This window comes from Bufo bufo, chromosome 7 (assembly GCF_905171765.1).
Source record: "Bufo bufo chromosome 7, aBufBuf1.1, whole genome shotgun sequence".
Taxonomy (NCBI): domain Eukaryota; kingdom Metazoa; phylum Chordata; class Amphibia; order Anura; family Bufonidae; genus Bufo; species Bufo bufo.
The window spans coordinates 140,961,815-140,984,635 of record NC_053395.1 but is presented as its reverse complement, the minus strand read 5'-3'; the positions used below and the strand labels follow the sequence as shown (position 1 = coordinate 140,984,635).

The 22,821-nt window shown below is 40.8% G+C and overlaps 1 protein-coding gene across 1 annotated transcript in view; it reads left to right on the top strand.

Annotated features, from left to right (window-relative positions):
* The first annotated feature begins 9,390 nt into the window (after positions 1-9,390).
* LOC121008793 (T-cell-specific surface glycoprotein CD28-like) overlaps positions 9,391-22,821 on the top strand; it is a 158,465-nt gene continuing 145,034 nt past the window's right edge. Inside the window, exon 1 of the mRNA XM_040441487.1 lies at positions 9,391-9,647. Within this exon, the coding sequence (XP_040297421.1) occupies positions 9,593-9,647 (55 nt within the window). The 5' untranslated portion in view covers positions 9,391-9,592. The remainder of the gene's footprint in view (positions 9,648-22,821) is intronic.

The window sequence follows — 22,821 nt, the reverse complement described above, 5'->3', positions numbered from 1 at the left end:
AACGCAGGCCTAACTGTATCTAGTATATTGAACGCCAGATAAACTAACTTGGCCTTTTTTAAATAAAAAAAAAATTCCCTCACTGGAATACTTTATGGCTTTTCACTGTATGGATTACAGGTGGACTGGTATTAGTAGGGGTGACACAAGCACACCCAAGTCCCTGATGTAGGATTTCTATGGCACAGACCACTATTACAAGTGATTAATGGACGTTGGGAGAGATTGTGCTGCAGCACTAGTCCCAAGATGGCCGCCGCCTATCAGCCCAGTAACATGTGCCACAAAATGGTCTGCACAACCTTTAAAAAAAATAGCCTTGGACTGTGCTGCTAAATCGCTATTGGTCTGAATCCCAGGTGTAGATGTCTGACTTGTTTGGAGCTTTGGAATGCACACTGTGGCAGCTTCTGCTGCAGCACTACAAGTCGCAAAATGGCGGCCGGCGGTCAGCCCAGGTACATGTGGATGGAAAAATCACTCTGGCCACTCTAAAAATAGCCAATCCCTATCAAAAAAGCAGCTCAGCTGCAGTTGTTCAGATGAATCACAGGTGGAGGAGAGAAATTTGCTTCCAGTTATTCAATTATCCCTGCCTATTCTCGCCCTAGCATCAGCTGCGTCTATCCCTGTTCTATTCACATCAGGAGTGAGCACGTCCCGACGTGCGCACAAGCTTATAAAGAGGCTGAGTCACATGCTGCACTTGGCCAATCACAGCCTTGCCAATAGTAGGCATGGCTGCGATGGCATCTTAGGGCAAGTAGTATGATGCATGTTGATTGGCTGCTTTGCAGCCTTTCAAAATGCGCCAAAATACATGCCGAACGACGAACCGGAACCCGAACTTTTACGAAAAAGTTCGGGTTCGGGTCCGTGTCACGAACACCCCAAAATTCGGTACGGACCCGAACTATGCTCGAACTGTTCGCTCAACACTATTTGTGTGGTGTCTTTGACGTATGAATTAATATTTTTGACTCTTGGTTGTAGAAGTGTGTCAATGTATTGTGATAGATTGCTTGTTAATGATTGTATACCGGAGATGATGGGACGGCCAGGTGGGTTATCTTTGTTTTTGTGTATTTTCGGGAGGCAGTATAATGCTGGTAATCTTTGGGGCGTGTTTACTATAAAGGTGTATTCTGTTTCGGATATGATCCCCTTTTCTTTCCCTTTTTCACAGTATTGTATTAATTCTTGATAGTATTGTTCCGTTGGGTTATTTTTAAGTTTTTTGTATGTACTGCTATCTGCTATTTGTCTCATGCACTCGTTATTGTAATTAGAGACACTTTGAATAACGATCGCTCCTCCCTTATCTGCTGGATGTATTATTATATCTTTTTCCTTTTGTAGTTGTTTTATAGCCTCTGTTTCCATTCTAGATAGGTTATTCCATTTCCTTGGTTGTTCTTTCATCTTTCGTATGTCTCTTTCTACACATTGTTTAAATGCTGCCAGTTCCTGTCCTATTTCTTGTCGCTGATATTTTTTGGAGATACTTTTTAGTGAGGTGTGTTCATATGTTTTGTTGATTGTGTTTTCTTTCATTATGGGATTCTTCATATGATATTTCTTCAGGCAGAGTTTGCGGATGAATTTTTTTATACCTATAAATGTGTCAAATTTGTTAAGTGTGTTGGTGGGTGCAAATTTTAAACCTTTGTTTAGAAGGCTGATTTGGGCCTTATTTAGCGTGACGTTACTTAAATTTATAATTGTGTCCTCGTGGTGATCTATCTGTTGTATTTTGGTCTTGTATCCCCTTCCTCTACGTATCTTTTTCTTGCGTCGTGTTGTCTTGTTTGGTAAGTTTGATAATTGTCTCTCCTTTGTGGTGCTTGGTGATTCTCTCCTGATTGTTGTGTTCTTTTCGGGTGTTGTGAGTTGTGTTGATGATGTGGTCTGTATTCTTGTTCTGGAGATCGTTGTCTGTATCGTAGATTGTATTTGTGGTTTTGGGGGGTAGGTGATGGGGAGCGGGGTGGTCTCTCTCTGGTGTGGGGTCTGTGGTGTGGGGGGGGGGTTCGGTCTAAAAAATGGTTCTGTTCTTCCAACACTTCGAATCTATTACTTGTGGATATTGGATATTTATTCAGTTTTTGAGGTGCAATCTGTTGACTATTGTCTTTTTTCCCTGTGATTGTCTATCTCCCTATCTGTGAGGTTAGTGTTTTGTTTCTCCCTCTGTTCCTTTTTTTGGGAAATGTTGTTTCTCAGTTTCCTAACTTTTTTATTCATAATTTCTTGTTATGCTTTGTCTAGATTATTACAAAGTTTTTGTTGCCAAGTGTTATAGTTATCGTTATTGGTGAATTTTTCCATTTTAATTTTAATTTCATCTATTTGTGTAGTGGTTTCTTTTAATATAGTGGTTCTCCTTTTTATGATTAAGTGCATGAGTAATAGGGAGTGTTCGTGTAGTAGTGAGTCCCATTCTTCATTGAATTCCCTTTCCCATAAGTCTTGGGCAGGTGTCTTGATCAATTGGAGTCCCTTTGATACTTTTCTATGTTCAATGTATTGTTTTAATGATTTTATCTCCCATCTTTGCTTGAGTTGTTTTATTAATAAGTATTGCACCTCAACAGATTGCACCTCAAAAACTGAAATATCCAATATCCACAAGTAATAGATTCGAAGTGTTGGAAGAACAGAACAATTTTTTAGACCGAACCCCCCCACACCACAGACCCCACACCAGACAGAGACCACACCGCTCCCCATCACCTACCCCCCAAAACCACAAATACAATCTACGATACAGACAACGATCACCAGAACAAGAATACAGACCACATCATCAACACAACTCACAACACCCGAAAAGAACACAACAGTCAGGAGAGAATCACCAAGCACCACAAAGGAGAGACAATCATCAAACTTACCAAACAAGACAACACGACGCAAGAAAAAGATACGCAGAGGAAGGGGATACAAGACCAAAATACAACAGATAGATCACCACGAGGACACAATTATAAATTTAAGTAACGTCACGCTAAATAAGGCCCAAATCAGCCTTCTAAACAAAGGTTTAAAATTTGCACCCAACAACACACTTAACTAATTTGACACATTTATAGGTATAGAAAAATTCATCTGCAAACTCTGCCTGAAGAAATATCATATGAAGAATCCCATAATGAAAGAAAACACAATCAACAAAACATATGAACACACCTCACTAAAAAGTATCTCCAAAAAATATCCGCGACAAGAAATAGGACAGGAACTGGCAGCATTTAAACAATGTGTAGAAAGAGACATACGAAAGATGAAAGAACAACCAAGGAAATGGAATAACCTATCTAGAAAGGAAACAGAGGCTATAAAACAACTACAAAAGGAAAATGATATAATAATACATCCAGCAGATAAGGGAGGAGCGATCGTTATTCAAAGTGTCTCTGATTACAATAACGAGTGCATGAGACAATTAGCAGATAGCAGTACATACAAAAAACTTAAAAATAACCCAACGGAACAATACTATCAAGAATTAATACAATACTGTGAAAAAGGAAAAGAAAAGGGGATCATATCCGAAACAGAATACACCTTTATAGTAAACACGCCCCAAAGATTACCAGCATTATACTGCCTCCCGAAAATACACAAAAACAAAGATAACCCACCTGGCCGTCCCATCATCTCCGGTATACAATCATTAACAAGCAATCTATCACAATACATTGACACACTTCTACAACCAAGAGTCAAAAATATTAATTCATACGTCAACTGACACCACACAAATCATTAAAATAATTGAAAACCTAAAATTCGAAACACATTGGCATTTAGGAACACTATATGTCCAATCACTTTACACCAGCATCAATCACCAACAGGGAACAGAAGCAGTTAAAAAACAACTAACTAAAGAAGCTACATTACTACCGGAACAAATAGACTACATAATAGGAGGCATAGAATTTATACTCAATCATAATTACTTTTACTGGAACTCAGATTTTTACTTACAGACTCAAGGAACGGCCATGGGCACCAGATTCGCCCCCAGTTACGCAAACCTATTCATGGCGCAGTGGGAGGATGAAACTATAGCGCCCAGACTGGGGTCGGATCTGGTGCTCTGGCAACGTTATATCGACATCATATTCATTTGGCAAGACGGCAGGGACAACTTGGACACATTTCTAACTACAATTAATACAAATCCATATGGTCTAAAATTCACCTCATCCATCAGTACATCCAAAATAGAATTCCTGGATTTACAAATAACAATAGAAAAGGACAAATTCATATGTACCACCTATCACAAACCAACATCTAAAAATAGTTTTATCCAATATGACAGCTGCCACTTACCATCATGGCTTATAAATATCTTACAAGGACAATTCCGCAGGGTTAAGAGAAACTGCACAACAGAATCTCATTTTGATAAGGAATCAGAGAAAATGAAAACACAATTTATGGATAAAAAATATCCCATCGAACTGTTAGATTCATCATTAAATAAAGTAAAAAAAATGGAAAGGAAAACATTCTTTAATAAATTAATCAAAAAACCAGAAGAAGAAGACGCAACACCCAGAATTATAATACCATACAACCCACAGTACAAAAAAATTAAAAAGATTATAAATAGTCATTGGTACCATATAAAACAGGATAAAATAATAGGGACCATCATTAAAGACACTCCGTTAATCACTTTCACCAAAGCCCCAAATCTAGGCCTAAAAATTGCCCCCACTATCAAATACAACAGAGAACATATAACAACAATCCAAAAATGGGCAGACATCACAGGCTTCTTCAGATGCGGAAAATGTAACAACTGTCGAATAACATCATTTCCCAAGAAAACCACCTGCGTCACATCCAAAACAAACTTCCATAAACAAGAAATTAAAGAATTCCTAACATGTAGCTCAACAGAAGTTATATACGTTCTAGAATGCCCATGCCAAAAATTGTATATAGGCCACACTAAACGGACACTCCAAAAACGTCTATCAGAACACATAGCAAATATAAGAAAAGGTTACGACAAACACACAGTATCAAACCATTTTAGAATCATTCATAACAAGGACCCCTCCGGATTAAAATACACAGCACTAGAAAAGGTAAAAAAAGATTGGAGAGGGGGCAACTTCATACATAAAATGTCCAGAGTGGAATCCAGAAGAATCTTTGAATTCAACTCTGTTCTGCCTAATGGATTAAACGCAGAGATGGAGATTTTTGGGTTCCTCTGATTGGGGGGTTGCCGCTCCTCGATGAGTAACCGGGATGGTCATCTTATTCCTTCCGGTTGCCCCTTGGCGAGCGGCTGCCCCTCATTAACAACGTTATCACCCACATACACAGACATCTACTACTCCACCAACAAGAATCCAGTAAAACACATGAGACAATTAGATAAAGAAACAAAAAGATTTCGACACTAACTAGGCCTCGAATTCCAGGGTGTGATGAGCCCCCTACCACACTTGGAAAACATTCCCGGTGTCTGACATGCCCTAAACTTTGGGCTGCCACCATATTGACATCACTACTACATCCAAGATACCCTATATCATGAACCCACCCATGCACTTTTCCCCTTGTCCCCCTTCTTTGGATATACACAGGGAAGATAAAACCGGGTATCCACTGGGTCTTTCTTACTACGGACCAGTGATACAATGGACATCTCCCATTGTGTACCAAAAAGGCTTTTGCTGATAACTAAGATATACCAAGACTTCTTAGTCCATAATACTAAATCTTACCTTTTAAGTTATAGTTCTTATAGCCCTTCTCCTTTTGGTACATGCAAGAATGATAAACCCAAATACTCACTGGGTCTTTCACGCTACGGACCAGTGACACTATGGGCACATCCCCAACATGTATCCACAACTAGAACACATCAGGACTACTGTAAGCCTCCTATTAAGTAACAACACTCACAACTAGAAAATACAGAAAACAAAAATTAGAATATGTCTGTATCCCCTGAAATAAACAAGCTCCCCACATTACAAATACTACCAACAATCAAACACCTACATAGCAAGCAACCCACATTGCTAAACCATATTCAATACCATTATTCCCTTATACCATTAAATAGGTATTTGATACATAGGATATATGAGGGTTCCTCTTGAAAAATAAAATACTAAAACCACAAAATCCATCAAATCAACCAACTTGCAAAAACAATTACCTTATTATAGGACTGATTAACACCATCTATATATTTACATACCACTCCTAGCCGTATAAACTTTCATTTTGCTATATATTTTTATTCATCTATCTATTTTTTAATAACTCGTATATTTTATTCTGGCCACAAACCTAATGGCCCAAACGAAACTGAAACAAAACAACCAATTGAATATATCAACCTTATTGATAGGTATAATTGGTTGATAAACTAATTGATCATTGCTCTATAAATACCACAGTATCCACTATAATCCTCCACTTACTGATGAAGGGATAGACTCCCGAAACGCGTTTAAGAGAATTACTGGAATATTCACCACTCGCTACAGAGCAGGAGAAGCACTGTGAACAAGCTTGACAGAAAGTCTGCGATCACGTGACCACATACGTCACTCTTCAAACGCGCGAACCACGCCCCCCGGCGTCCTAGGCAACACGAGGCACGCCGCCGACTCCTGAGAATCGGACTGGATTGTAACAGCCTCCCAGGAACAGCCGACTACCATCAGAGGACCCAAGAATACAAGCGTCGGGAAGGGTAAGTGATCTCTGTAGCCAGAGACAGTGCGGGACGCCGCACTCAGGCACAGAGCACCCCTTTCCTCCACAGAGTGACATATGGATTATCACCATTAACAGTTATTGCCATATTTGCAAAACTACTATCTGCAAACATATTGCAAAGGCGCACCATCCTCTGCTGAGCAGCGAATTGCTACCCATTATATATCCCATTAACAGAGTCACAACTATATAAAGGGGCAACATTGGATAATAATCCTCTATAGAATGATTACATCTTTTACTTGATTTTATTTTCTGTTCAGTGGCCACTACCATAAGAAAACTGTTTATAAAAGACTGTATGAACATTTTTCTAATATTTTTCTAGTATTTTTAAGAAGGACAATTTTTCCAAGTTTTTTTTTATTATATTTTTTTTTATTTATATATTTTTTTCATTCGTTTCATGAAAGACTTTGTGTACATTTTTTCTGAGGGATTTGCATCTGAATATTTTACCTTTATCTAGGTATCCTCGCCACAATTCTTCTATACACCCTATATATCACTATTTTTCTTAGGACAAATTTTTCCAGGGCATCTATCACCTCTCACCTACTGGTGACCATCGATCACTCTACTATCCTCCATTTTTTACAATTTACAAAAGGGATGACTTTTTATTCAACTTTTTATTCACATTTTATTTATCTACCATATCCCATTAATACCAGAACATAAATAAATTACACCTTGTACCCAAATTAAGAGTGTGCCTGCTTATCCTTTATCCTTTGTAATTTTATGCCTCTGACTGGGTGAGTCAGAACAAGCAGTTTTGCACCTCTACCATTTACCTGAGCGGTAGAGCCGTCTATTCCACCTTTTTACATCCCATAAATATTTGGGCTATTCTAGAAAGATATGAGTATATATATAAAAAAACAAAATAGATGCACAGCATAGATAGTAATCAATTTCATCCCAATAAATACATCTGCACTTAACTTATCCAAAAGGAAAAATATATACAGTACAGACCAAAAGTTTGGACACACCTTCTCATTCAAAGAGTTTTCTTTATTTTCATGACTATGAAGGCATCAAAACTATGAATTAACACATGTGGAATTATATACATAACAAACAAGTGTGAAACAACTGAAAATATGTCATATTCTAGGTTCTTCAAAGTAGCCATCTTTTGCTTTGATTACTGCTTTGCACACTCTTGGCATTCTCTTGATGAGCTTCAAGAGGTAGTCCCCTGAAATGGTCTTCCAACAGTCTTGAAGGAGTTCCCAGAGATGCTTAGCACTTGTTGGCCCTTTTGCCTTCACTCTGCGGTCCAGCTAACCCCAAACCATCTCGATTGGGTTCAGGTCCGGTGACTATGGAGGCCAGGTCATCTGGCGCAGCACCCCATCAATCTCCTTCATGGTCAAATAGCCCTTACTTTCAAAGTTTTACCAATTTTTCGGCTGACTGACTGATTTTCATTTCTTAAAGTAATGATGGCCACTCGTTTTTCTTTACTTAGCTTCTTTTTTCTTGCCATAATACAAATTCTAACAGTCTAGGCAGTAGGACTATCAGCTGTGTATCCACCTGACTTCTCCTCAACGCAACTGATGGTCCCAACCCCATTTATAAGGCAAGAAATCCCACTTATTAAACCTGACAGGGCACACCTGTGAAGTGAAAACCATTTCAGGGGACTACCTCTTGAAGCTCATCAAGAGAATGCCAAGAGTGTGCAAAGCAGTAATCAAAGCAAAAGGTGGCTACTTTGAAGAACCTAGAATATTACATATTTTCAGTTGTTTCACACTTGTTTGTTATGTATATAATTCCACATGTGTTAATTCATAGTTTTGATGCCTTCAGTGTGAATCTACAATTTTCATAGTCATGAAAATAAAGAAAACTCTTTGAATGAAAATGGTGTGTCCAAACTTTTGGTCTGTACTGTATATATAAAAAATAAAACTTTCTCTATATATAAAAATACAACAATAATAAATACATGATCACATTCAATAGGTAGTCCATGAAAAGTTGAAAATAAAAAAATATAAAAAATATATATATATAAAAAAAAGTGTGGGGGGGGGAGAATGTATGTATTCTATAAATTTAACACAAAAACAACTGTACGGAATATCATATATATTACTGAGGGTAGTCCCATTGTGATTAAAAACTAATATTTTTCATAATGGAATGTATTGGAATATATTGGCTTGAAAAGCCTAAGTGACAGAAAATAAGTAAAATACAGTTCATTGTTTTTGGCACGTTATGGAGTACGGCCAGATCCAAAGAGATGGCATGTTGGCCCATTGGGTATATCCTGTTGCTTTTACAATAGTGAAAATATTTGCCTTTGATTATGGGAATAAATAAATAGGTAGATTTGACTCTTCTTAATGGCTGAGCTGCAACGATTATGATCCTGGTTCTCGGCAATCACTTACATTTAGCTCATGAGTGACACACCGCTGACATCAGCATTTCTGTCACTATTTTATGCTGCCCTCAGTACGGTCAGCATAAAGTTGATGACAGGTTCCCTTTAAATGCTGTGTAGAAAAAAAGTTATCATCGTTGTTTCCTGCTTCATATATTCAAGAGCTGAATGAAAGTAACTTGCTTAACAATTATGGTAAGATAGAGGTGGAGACAGGCTTAGGAAAAAGTGAGACAGGTATAATAGTCAGTGTAGTGTCTGTAGAAAATAGTGAAACATGTTTAGTTGACTGTTTCTCTGGTTCTAGTAATTTATTCATGTTAAGTTAGCTGACTTTTATGCCAACTAGTCCTGGTCACTTTTTATAGTTTTCACAGGTGTAAGAAGGTATATATACCAAGCATTAATGCAACCATGGTTCAGAGGATGATCTGGTCTGTAGGTCTCATCATGCTGGTTCAAAGTATAGGTAAGTCCATCATCAATCTGTATTTAGACAATGACAAATATTCAGACATCAGGTAGACTGGATTGGTTCCTGCCTCGTGTCTGATTGCTACTACATAATAACTTAGTGCCTTTTAAAAATGAAATGTGCTCCTATGAGGTTTCATATCACTTGTCTCTTACTGAAATGTTTCTGTTAAACAATTACTTAGAGTGTAAACCTGTAGCTTTTACTTATTAGAACAGTGCTGAGGTTTGGTTACTGCTAAAGTTTTATTATATGTGTTGCTTCAAGCTGTTGGTTTCTGTTAATTTTACCACCTACAGCTGTTCCTTCACACTCCTTCATCATTTTTAAGCAAGTGTACCACCGTTAGCAGCAAAAATTGAAATGAAAGGTTCACATAATTTGATATTCACCCTCCTGTTGAAAAATGTTGTCTACTTTGAAGAACTACATTAATTGGTAAGTTTTCCTACCAGTTTTGTTTCACCGTAACCCTTCAGATGTACCATAGACTTGTCTTGGATTATTGTCTTAGTAGATATGCATCACTAAATAAGTTGTTGCTGTGCCTTTTTTTGACTTACTGGTAGTGTTGATCGAGCACCGTAGTGCTCTGGTACTTGGGGCTCGGGCCGAACACATCGAGAGGTTCAGGTGCTCGCACCCGAGCACAATGGAAGTCAATGTGAGAACCCTACTCTGAAGAGGGGAGGGTGCCTGGTTCATAGGAAAATGTAAGAAATTGATGGAAACACTACCGAAATGGTCCTGGAACAGCATGGGGAGGATGTCTGGATGCATCTTGCACTCGCAGGTCGCTGCTGGGAGCTATGTTGTCATAATAGAACGGCATTTTCACAGACTGACAATAATACGCACAAAACCAAAGAAAAAAATCGATTTAGAGGAAAAATTGATAGGAAACATTCTTTCCTGTATATTTACTTGCATATAAAGTGCAAGTGCTGCCAAAAATCGAAGAGGCACTCCGATACAACCTGTATATCAGATAAAGGAGGGCTTCATTCACATTGTGGTACAATTGATCATGTAGTGGGACTCCTACACTCATAAAGCCTATGCACTAAGTGAAAGGGCTGCCATAAATTACAAGGAACCGCCACTCCAATACACCCTTTGTTACACATAAGGGAGGGCATCATACACACCCTTAACAAATTATGATTGATGGCCGTCTGGTGACCCTCAAAAACATTTGGAGCAAGGGCCTGCTGATCTGACCATCTAAAACATTCTGTGCGAGGGCCTGCTACCGCTTTGGTGACTCTAGATAACCTGGGGACGATCGCTCGTCGCCGTGACGGCGACGATCCATTCGGATTTCTGCCCTATCAGCTTTCGATGTTATTTTCAGCCCAAACCATGTAGACCATGGATAATGGGGGAATCATGGTTCGATTCCGGAGAGGGACCCTGAGAAACGGCTACGGATACCACATCCAAGCAAGGCAGCAGGGCTGGCGCCACCTGTAAGGCGACCTAGGCAACCGCACGGTTTATAAAAAGGGTTGCCGCAAGTTTTTTTTTTAAAGTACGGCGGGCGACGGCGGGCCCTCCCCCGCACCGGGCGGCTGCCGCACTGCCCAGAGAGAGGGACTGACAGGAGGGAAGCGCCTCCAATGTAGCGTGGCTGAGCTCTGTTCAATCTGCGGTACAGGAGCTTTTGTTTCCTGTACCCGGCCGGACTGACAGCAAGTGCTCACTTAGTGTGCACTTCCTTTCAGTCCGGCAGGGTACAGGAAACAAATGCTCCTGTACCGCGGACCGAACAGAGCTCGGCCACGCTACACTAGAGGTGGGGGAGAAATGGAATGAGAGTGACAAGGGGGGGGGAGGAAATGATGAGAGTGACAAGGGAGTGGGGGGAAGAATGAGAGTGACAAGGGAGTGGGGGGGGGAAGAATGAGAGTGACAAGGGAGTGGGGGGGAATGAGTGTGACAAGGGAGGGGGGGAGGAAATGATGAGAGAGACAAGGGAGTGGGGGGGAATGATGAGAGTGACAAGGGAGGGGGGAAATGAGAGTGACAAGGGAGGGGGGGGGGTGAGAGTGACAAAGGAGGGGGGAATGAGAGTGACAAGGGAGGGGGAGAAATGAGAGTGACAAGGGAGGGGGGGATTCAACTTTGGGTTGCCTCGCAATATAATGGTAAAATTAAAAAAAGAGGATTGAATGAAGTGCCCTGGAGTACAAGAATATATTGTTAAGGGGAGGTAGTTATAAATGTCTAATCTGCACAAGGGATGGACAGGTCCTGTGGGATCCATGCCTGGTTAATTTTTATGAACGTCAGCTTGTCCACATTGGCTGTGGATAGGCGGCTGCGTTTGTCTGTAATGACGCCCCCTGCCGTGCTGAATACACGTTCAGACAAAAGGCTGGCCGGCACCTCCAAGGCATAAAAGGCTAGCTCTGGCCACGTGGACAATTTGGAGACCCAGAAGTTGAATGGGGCCGAACCATCAGTCAGTACGTGGAGGGGTGTGCACACGTACTGTTCCACCATGTTAGTGAAATGCTGCCTCCTGCTAACACGTTCCGTATCAGGTGGTTGTGCAGTTAGCTGTGGCGTGGTGACAAAACTTTTCCACATCTCTGCCATGCTAACCGTGCCCTCAGAGGAGCTGGCCGTGACACAGCTGTGTTGGCGACCTCTTGCTCCTCCTCTGCCTTCGCCTCGGGCTTCCACTTTTCCCCTGTGACATTTGGGAATGCTCTTAGTAGCGCGTCTACCAACGTGCGCTTGTACTCGGGCATCTTCCTATCATGCTCCAGTGCAGGAAGTAAGGTGGGCACATTGTCTTTGTACCGGGGATCCAGCAGGGTGGCAACCCAGTAGTCCGCACACGTTAAAATGTGGGCAACTCTGCTGTCGTTGCACAGGCACTGCAGCATGTAGTCGCTCATGTGTGCCAGGCTGCCCAGAGGTAAGGACAAGTTGTCCTCTGTGGGAGGCGTATCGTCATCGTCCTGCGGTTCCCCCAGCCACGCACCAGTGATGGGCCCGAGCTGCGTTGGGTGCCACCCTGCTGTGAACATGCTTCATCCTCATCCACCTCCTCCTCATCCTCCTCGTCCTACAGTAGTGGGCCCTGTCTGGCCACATTTGTACCTGGCCTCTGCTGTTGAAAAAAACCTCCCTCTGAGTCACTTCTAAGAGACTGGCCTGAAAGTGCTTAAAATTACCCCTCTTCCGCCTCCTCCTCCTCCTGGGCCACCTCCTCTTCCATCATCGCCCTAAGTGTTTTCTCAAGGAGACATAGAAGTGGTATTGTAACGCTGATAACGGCGTCATCGCCACTGGCCATGTTGGTGGAGTACTCGAAACAGCGCAACAGGGCACACAGGTCTCGCATGGAGGCCCAGTCATTGGTGGTGAAGTGGTGCTGTTCCGCAGTGCGACTGACCCGTGCGTGCTGCAGCTGAAACTCCACTATTCCTCCGAACCCGGACTTTTACGAAAATGTTCGGGTTCGGGTCCGTGTCACGAACACCCCAAAATTCGGTACGAACCCTAACTATACAGTTCGGGTTCGCTCATCCCTATTTATAGGCCATTACACCACTCTGGCATTCCTAATCTGGGACGTGCGTTATAACACCTTGGAAGGGCCCTGGGAAAGTACCCTGCGCACGCTGCAATTGGCGTCACGACAAATACAGAACTTTAACAACCCGTACATGCCCACTGCATAAGTGGCGTCAGCGTACCCCGTTCCTGGTCACTGCAGGAAGACTTCATCGGGGCTATATATCACCCGATTACATGTGTTCAGCTCAGTCTTAGTCAGCGAGAACTGTGCTGAAGAAGGGAAAGATAGTGTAGGGAGTGAAATAGTAATATTTTATTGAAAAAACTTGTTAGAGACCCAAAAGTCCTTTTAAGGACTACTGTTGTATCGGGCAGCGATATAATTATTAATGCAACCTGTGCTATATTGCACGGAATTGTTAGAGAGAGTGAAAAGTCCTTTTAAGGACTATTGTTGTATCTGGCAGCAATATACACTCACCTAAAGAATTATTAGGAACGCCATACTAATACGGTGTTGGACCCCCTTTTGCCTTCAGAACTGCCTTAATTCTACGTGGCATTGATTTAACAAGGTGCTGATAGCATTCTTTAGAAATGTTGGCCCATATTGATAGGATAGCATCTTGCAGTTGATGGAGATTTGAGGGATGCACATCCAGGGCACGAAGCTCCCGTTCCACCACATCCCAAAGATTCTCTATTGGGTTGAGATCTGGTGACTGTGGGGGCCATTTTAGTACAGTGAACTCATTGTCATGTTCAAGAAACCAATTTGAAATGATTCAAGCTTTGTGACATGGTGCATTATCCTCCTGGAAATAGCCATCAGAGGATGGGTACATGGTGGTCATGAAGGGATGGACATGGTCAGAAACAATGCTCAGGTAGCCCGTGGCATTTAAACGATGCCCAATTGGCACTAAAGGGCCTAAAGTGTGCCCAGAAAACATCCCCCACACCATTACACCATCACCACCAGCCTGCACATTGGTAACAAGGCATGATGGATACATGTTCTCATTCTGTTTACGCCAAATTTGGACTCTAACATTTGAATGTCTCAACAGAAATCGAGACTCATCAGACCAGGCAACATTTTTCCTTTCTTCAACAGGCCAATTTTGGTGGGCTCGTGCAAATTGTAGCCTCTCTTTCCTATTTGTAGTGGAGATGAGTGGTACCCGGTGGGGTCTTCTGCTGTTGTAGCCCATCCGCCTCAATGTTGTGCGTGTTGTGGCTTCACTAATGCTTTGCTGCATACCTCGGTTGTAATGAGTGGTTATTTCAGTCAACGTTGCTCTGCTATCAGCTTGAATCAGTCGGCCCATTCTCCTCTGACCTCTAGCATCCACGAGGCATTTTTGCCCACAGGACTGCCGCATACTGGATGTTTTTCCCTTTTCACCATTCTTTGTAAACCCTAGAAATGGTTGTGCGTGAAAATCCCAGTAACTGAGCAGATTGTGAAATACTCAGACCGGCCCTTCTGGCACCAACAACCATGCCAAGCTCAAAATTGCTTAAATCACCTTTCTTTCCCATTCTGACATTCAGTTTGGAGTTCAGGAGATTGTCTTGACCAGGACCACCCCCCTAAATTCATTGAAGCAACTGCCATGTGATTGGTTGACTAGATAATCGCATTAATGAGAAATAGAACAGGTGTTCCTAATAATTCTTTAGGTGAGTGTATATTTTTAGTGCAACCTGTGTTAAATAGCTTGCAATTGTTTGGCCACTGTAGACAGCGGCATTTTCTGCGCTACATCTCCTGTGTAACGTGTGCGCAGCCTAAAAATGTCTGTGACATCCAGTGTACTTTTTCCGTAGACGGTGTCCACTGCGGACAGTTACATTACCTGCGCTACATCTCCTGTATAACGTATGCGTATCCGAAATATCAGTGACATCCAGTCAAATTTTTTTGCTGCTGGTGGCAGCAACATTACCAACACTACATCTCCAGTATAACGTTAGCGCATCCGAAATATCAGTGACATTCAGTGTAATTTTTTTTGCCACTGGTGATAGCGACATTATCTGCGCTACATCTCCTGTGTAACGTGTGCGCAGCCTAAAAATATCTCTGACATCCAGTGTACTTTTTCCGTAGATGGGGTCTGCTGTGGACAGTTACATTACCTGCGCTACATCTCCTGTATAATGTTTGCGTATCAGAATTATCAGTGACAATAATTCAGTGTAATTTTTTATTAGCCACTGGTGACAGCGACATTACTTGCGCTATACCTCCTGTATAACGTTTGCTCATCCTAAATTTCAGTGACATTAATTCAGTGTAATTTTTTATTAGCCACTGGTGACAGCAACATTACTTGCGCTATACCTCCTGTATAACATTTGCGCGTCCTAAATATCAGTGACATTAATTCAGTGTAATTTTTTTAAACAATATATTTTTATTGCATATTTTAGTAAAAGAAAAATTTTACAAAGCTGTAACATTCAAGTGATGAATTGAAATAAAATACAATATCATTGAGGAACATATTGTATGATAGTACCGGAAACAATAACATATGGTATATAGAGAATAACATCAGTCAAATCTCAACCCATTTTTATCATTTATTTATTTTTAGATAGGAAGGGGGTTAGAGGAAGGGAAGTAGTGTAAAAGAGGGATAGGAACGGGGGAGGATAATTAGGAGAGATAGGGGAGGTAAAATTGCGGTATAATAACAGATAGGTAACATGTCAGTTATCAAATTAATTACGTTTTAAGGCATAGTGAATAACATTGCTCAGCAGCACAGTTTTTTATTTTCTTATCAGAGAAGAGGAATATTGCAAATTTTGTTGTCGAGCCAGGTCTCCCATCTATGAAGGAATGTAGCTTTGTTATTATTGGCTGATGCCCAAACACCTTCGAACCAGCAGTTATTGTCGAGTTCTCTAGTAATTCTATGAATTGAAGGTAGAGTGTTTTTTTTCCCAACAGGATGCAATTTTGTTGCGGGTTGCTATAATGCAATGCATACTTATTGTTCTATGGTGTATTGGAAAATCAATGATGCCAATAGAAAGTAATGCTAGTTCTGGAGAAGGTGAAATCAGGGTTTTACATATCTCCAAAATAAGAATGAAGGTTTGGGACCACAAAGCTTCCACATATGAGCATTCCCACCATATATGAAAGTAACTACCTAGGGAGGACTGGCATCTCCAACACACAGGAGAGAGCTCAGGGAAGATTTTATTCAAATGTTGAGGGGTTTTATACCATCGATATAAGATCTTCCTGGCTCCTTCAAGATGACCTGCGCAACTTGATAGTTTTGATAATGCGGTAAATGCTTCATGCCATTGATTATTAGATAAAGACTTGTTTAGGACAGAGTGCCATAATTCTATAATGCGAGATAGAGGGTCCTCCTGCTCACTTTTCAGAATTTGGTATCCTTTGGAGATACCTTTGTCAGAGATTCTGGTAGATGAAAACCAATCATGAAGAGGTGAAACGTTTTTTCAGAAAAAAGGATTTTTGGGGATTGAAACAAGTGTCCCAGTTGTAAAAATTTATAAAAATGCTTGTTGGCAATACCATAATTATGGTTTAGGTGGGCAAAATCTACGAATACATTATTATGCCATAATTGGGAAATATGAGATAATCCTTGTTTTTCCCAGTGGGAAATAGATAAATCCAGGATTGCAATTTCGCAAATTTTTTGTGAAGTGGACGAAAAGGGAGCAGGGAATAATCTCTCTGCTTTTGTAAAAGGATTCCAAATATTGGATATAGCTTGAATATATATTAGTGGGCTTTTTATTTTAGCGTTACATATGCTCTGAGCTGCGAGATGTTGTGAAATGGGGGGGTTACCCAAGGAAGACTTTTCTATAGATACCCATTTTTTTTTATAAGGATTGTCTGTTATTAACGATCTTAGCTGGTCTAGAATAGTTGCTCTGTAGTAATGAATAAGAGATGTAAAGTTAAGACCTCCTAACTTTAGGGCTCTATATAGGATGGTTGACTTTACTCTTGGTTTAAGTTTGCCCCATATGCGGTGGTTCAATAATGATTGCAACTTTTGTATATATGTGATGGGTAGGGGGATAGGAACGTTACAAAACAGATACAGAATGTTGAGGAGGGTAATCATTTTTATTGCGGCCATTTTGCCTAGCCATAAATGGGAGTGGAGATTTAAGTTATTTATGTGGGTTTTAATATCTTCATATAGGGGATAGTATTTTGCTTTAAATAGGTTGTTGGAGGGAAAGGCTAATTTGATTCCCAAATAGGAAAGGGCGCCTTTTTCCTAAGTGAACCCGTATGTGTTGGAGATTTTCTTTTGAGTGGTCTAATGTGGATTCTTAAGGTGAAAGTAATACAAGTTCCAAGGAGGGAATCATCTGTGAAGATGAGGAGATGAGGATCCCACTTTTATCCATTCTTGAGCTAGTGTGGAAGGTTTTTTTCTTGGAGGAGATTTTGATGAAGCTTTTTCTTTGTCTGGTCCCTCTGGTGGGCCAAAGATGTTCCATTTGTGAAGCGTTTCTGCCGCCTCAGAGGGGGAAGAGATAATATGAGTGGAGTTAAGATAACGGACTATTAGTTTAACTGGATAACCCCATTTATAAGGGATGTTGTGTAGGCTTAGGTCAGGATTTTGGTGAATTGCATATATTCTCTTCTTCTCGCCGGAGTCACGGGTGAAAGATCCGTAAACAAGGCTATTTTTTAAAATCTTTCTGGTATGTCTTGTTTCTTTTGCCCTGCTTTCATTAACGATTCTTCTTCCCTTGGAACAGAAGCAGGAAGTGATTTAGGTTTGTGCACTCTGTGAGCCCTATCAATTATTAATTTAATGCAGGGAGTATCAGGCAGGTATGCCACTATTAGATTAGTAATGAACTCCATAAGCTGGGAATTTTTCACATTTTCTGGGATGTTTCTGAACCTTATATTATTCCTTCTAGAACGGTCTTAAAGATCTGCGATTTTTTAGTTTAATAACAGCAAGCTCGTCTTCAACTATGTTGTGGCCATCTACCAATGCATTATGGCCGGACACAAATTCCTCAATTTTTTCTTCCAAATGGGCTGTGTGTTCCCCAATTGAGATCAGATCAGTATGAAGGGTGGCAATGGATTCTCTAAAGTCCCTTTTCATAGATTCTTTGAGATCCCTGAAGATGGTTTGCATAATGCTTAAGGATATGGTGGAGGTGGATTGCTCTTTATTAGTGATGAGCGGCAGGGGTCATATTAGAATTCACAATATTTCGCGAATATTTTGTAGAATATTCGTTGGATATTCACGAATTCGAATATTCGTTATATTCTAAATTTTTACTCGAAAAATCAGCAATGTAATGATTGCGTAATATGTGAATATTACACGATCAATACAGGCGTGGGTCAAAAACGAATATATGGCACTATATTGAATACAGTATAGTGCTCTATATTCGTTTTTTAGAATATTGTTCATTTTTTTGCTCGTCAAGCAACTTAAACAGGGAGGAATCATGACTTCAGATGTGACGAATATTCTAAAAAACAAATATACAGTCAGGTCCATAAATATTGGGACATCAACACAATTCTAACATTTTTGGCTCTATACACCACCACACAGGATTTGAAATTAAACAAACTGCTTTAAACTGCAGACTGTCAGCTTTAATTTGAGGGTATTTACATCCAAATCAGGGGAACGGTGTAGGAATTACAACTGTTTTTATATTTGCCTCCCACTTGTTAAGGGACAAAAATTAATGGGACAATTGGCTATTTCAGCTGTTCCAGGGCCAGGTGTGTGTTATTCCCTCGTTATTCCAATTACAATGAGCAGATAAAAGGTCCAGAGTTCATTTCAAGTGTGCTATTTGCATTTGGAATCTGTTGCTGTCAACTCTCAAGATAAGATCCAAAGAGCTGTCACTATCAGTGAAGCAAGCCATCATTAGGCCAAAAAAAAAAAAAAAGAGCGATAGCAAAAACATTAGGCGTGGCCAAAACAACTGTTTGGAACATTCTTAAAAACAAGGAATGTTCCAGTGAGCTCAGCAACACCAAAAGACCCGGAAGACCACGGAAAACAACTGTGGTGGATGACCGAAGAATTCTTTCCCTCGTGAAGAAAACACCCTTCACAACAGTTGGCCAGATCAGGAACACTCTCCAGGAGGTAGGTGTATGTGTGTCAAAGTCAACAATTAAGAGAAGACTTCACCAGAGTGCATACAGAGGGTTCATCGCAAGATATAAACCATTGGTGAGCCTAAAAAACAGGAAGGCCAGATTAGAGTTTACCAAACGACATCTAAAAAAGCCTTCACAGTTCTGGAACAACATCCTATGAATAGATGAGACCAAGAGTGATGGGAAGAGAAGAGTATGGAAAAGGAAAGGAACAGCTCATGATCCTAAGCACACCACCTCATCAGTGAAGCATGGTGGTGGTAGTGTCATGGCATGGGCATGTATGGCTGCCAATGGAACTGGTTCTCTTGCATATATTGATGTTGTGACTGCTGACAAAAGCAGCAGGATGAATTCTGAAGTGTTTCGGGCAATATTATCTGCTCATATTCAGTCAAATGCTTCAGAACTCATTGGACGGCGCTTCACAGTGCAGATGGACAATGACCCAAAGCATACTGCAAAAGCAACCAAAGAGTTTTTTAAGGGAAAGAAGTGGAATGTTATGCAATGGCCAAGTCAATCACCTGACCAGAATCCGATTGAGCATGCATTTCACTTGCTGAAGACAAAACTGAAGGGAAAATGCCCCAAGAACAAGCAGGAATGGAAGACAGTTGCAGTAGATGCCTGGCAGAGCATCACCAGGGATGAATATATTTGTAATTTTTAGAATATATTCGTAATTTTTTTCCATCTCAAGTCATGATTCCTTCCAGCTTAAGTTGCTTGACAAGCAACTTAAGCAGGGAGGAGTCATAACATCAGATGGAAAAAATTACGAATATTCTAAAAAACGAATATACAGTGGGATGCGAAAGTTTGGGCAACCTTGTTAATCGTCATGATTTTCCTGTATAAATCGTTGGTTGTTACGAAAAAAAAATGTCAGTTAAATATATCATATAGGAGACACACACAGTAATATTTGAGAAGTGAAATGAAGTTTATTGGATTTACAGAAAGTGTGCTATAATTGTTTAAACAAAATTAGGCAGGTGCATAAATTTGGGCACCACAAAAAAGAAATGAAATCAATATTTAGTAGATCCTCCTTTTGCAGAAATTACAGCCTCTAAACGCTTCCTGTAGGTTCCAATGAGAGTCTGGATTCTGGTTGAAGGTATTTTGGACCATTCCTCTTTACAAAACATCTTTAGTTCATTCAGGTTTGATGGCTTCTGAGCATGGACAGCTCTCTTTAAGTCACACCACAGATTTTCAATTATATTCAGGTCTGGGGACTGAGATGGCCATTCAAGAACGTTGCACTTGTTCCTCTGCATAAATGCCTTAGTGGATTTTGAGCAGTGTTTAGGGTCGTGGTCTTGTTGAAAGATCCAGCCCCGACGCAGCTTCAGCTTTGTCACTGATTCCTGGACATTGGTCTCCAGAATCTGCTGATACTGAGTGGAATCCATGCGTCCCTCAACTTTGACAAGATTCCCAGTCCCTACACTGGCCACACAGCCCCACAGCATGATGGAACTACCACCATATTTTACTGTAGGTAGCAGGTGTTTTTCTTGGAATGCTGTGTCCTTTTTCCTCCTTGCATAACGCCCCTTGTTATGGCCAAATAACTCAATTTTAGTTTCATCAGTCCACAGCACCTTATTCCAAAATGAAGCTGGCTTGTCCAAATGTGCTTTAGCCCACCTCAAGCGGCACTTTTTGTGCTGTGGGCGGAGAAAAGGCTTCCTCTGCATCACTCTCGCGTACAGCATCTCCTTGTGTAAAGTGTGCCGAATGGTTGAACGATGCACAGTGACTCCATCTGCAGCAAGATGATGTTGTAGGTCTTTGGTGCTGGTCTGTGGGTTGACTCTGAATGTTCCTAACGGTGGAAACAGACAGCTGAAATCTCTGAGACAGTTTTCTGTGTCCTTCCCCTAAACCATGATGGTGAACAATCTTTGTCTTCAGGTCATTTGAGAGTTGTTTTGAGACCCCCATGTTGCTACTCTTCAGAGAAAATTAAAAGAGGAGGGAAACTTACAATTGACCCCCTTAAATACTCTTTCTCATAATTGGATTCACCTGTATATGTAGGTCAGGGGTCACTGAGCTTACCAAGCCAATTTGAGTTCCAATAATTAGTTCTAAAGGTTTTGGAATCAATAAAATAACAACAGTGCCCAAATTTATGCACCTGCCTAATTTTGTTTAAACAATTATAGCACACTTTCTGTAAATCCAATAAACTTCATTTCACTTCTCAAATATCACTGTGTGTGTCTCCTATATAATATATTTAACTGACATTTTTTATCATAACAACCAACGATTTATACAAGAAAATCATGACGATTAACAAGGTTGCCCAAACTTTCGCATCCCACTGTATAGCACTATATTTAATATAGTGCTATATATTGTTTTTTGACCCACGCTTGTATTGATCGTGTAATATTTGTATATTACACGATCATTACATTGCATATTATTAGAGTAAAAAAAATTACGAATATTATTTTTTTTTATATATAGCACTATATTAGAAATATTCGCAAATTCTCGAAGTTGCGATATTTGCGATAAATATTCGTAATTCAAATAGTCGTGCTCAACACTACTCTTTATGAGACCCACTTTTGTCTGAGGATAATATATGGAGATCATCACTCACCAACTCCTTGGTACTGCCATCCTGTGCTAGTGATCTTTGTTGCTTAGTGTGTTCAATTTCAGAAGGGGTCCTTGGTGAGCGGGAGCTATGGGATCCCGCTGAGGAGTGCTGTGTGCCGGAATCGCTCTTGAGAGAGACCGGCGCTGGAGGGAAGAACGCCGTCTTCTTCTTTGGACTTGCTGTTTTTTTTTCCCCTCGTCATCATCAGGAAAGCTGCTAGAGGGTTGCAGAGGGTAAGGAGGCACCTATGATGTTGAGTAGAGTTGAGCGAACACCTGGATGTTCGGGTTCGAGAAGTTCGGCCGAACTTCCCGGAAATGTTCGGGTTCGGGATCCGAACCCGATTCGAACTTCGTCCCGAACCCCATTGAAGTCAATGGGGACCCGAACTTTTGGGCACTAAAAAGGCTGTAAAACAGCCCAGGAAAGAGCTAGAGGGCTGCAAAAGGCAGCAACATGTAGGTAAATCCCCTGCAAACAAATGTGGATAGGGGAATGAATTAAAATAAAAATTAAAAAAATAAAAATGAACCAATATCAATTGGACAGAGGTCCCATAGCAGAGAATCTGGCTTCACGTCAGCAGAGAATCAGTCTCTTCATGCCATAGCAAAGAATCTGGCTTCATGTCAGCAGAGAATCAGTCTCTTCATGCCATAGCAGAGAATCTGGCTTCATGTCAGCGCAGAATCAGTCTTCATGTCATAGCAGAGAATCAGGCTTCACGTCACCCACCACTGGAACAGGCCACTGTCACACATTTAGGCCCCAGCACCCAGACAGAGGAGAGCAGTCCCGTAACAGAGAATCTGGCCTTATGTCAGCGC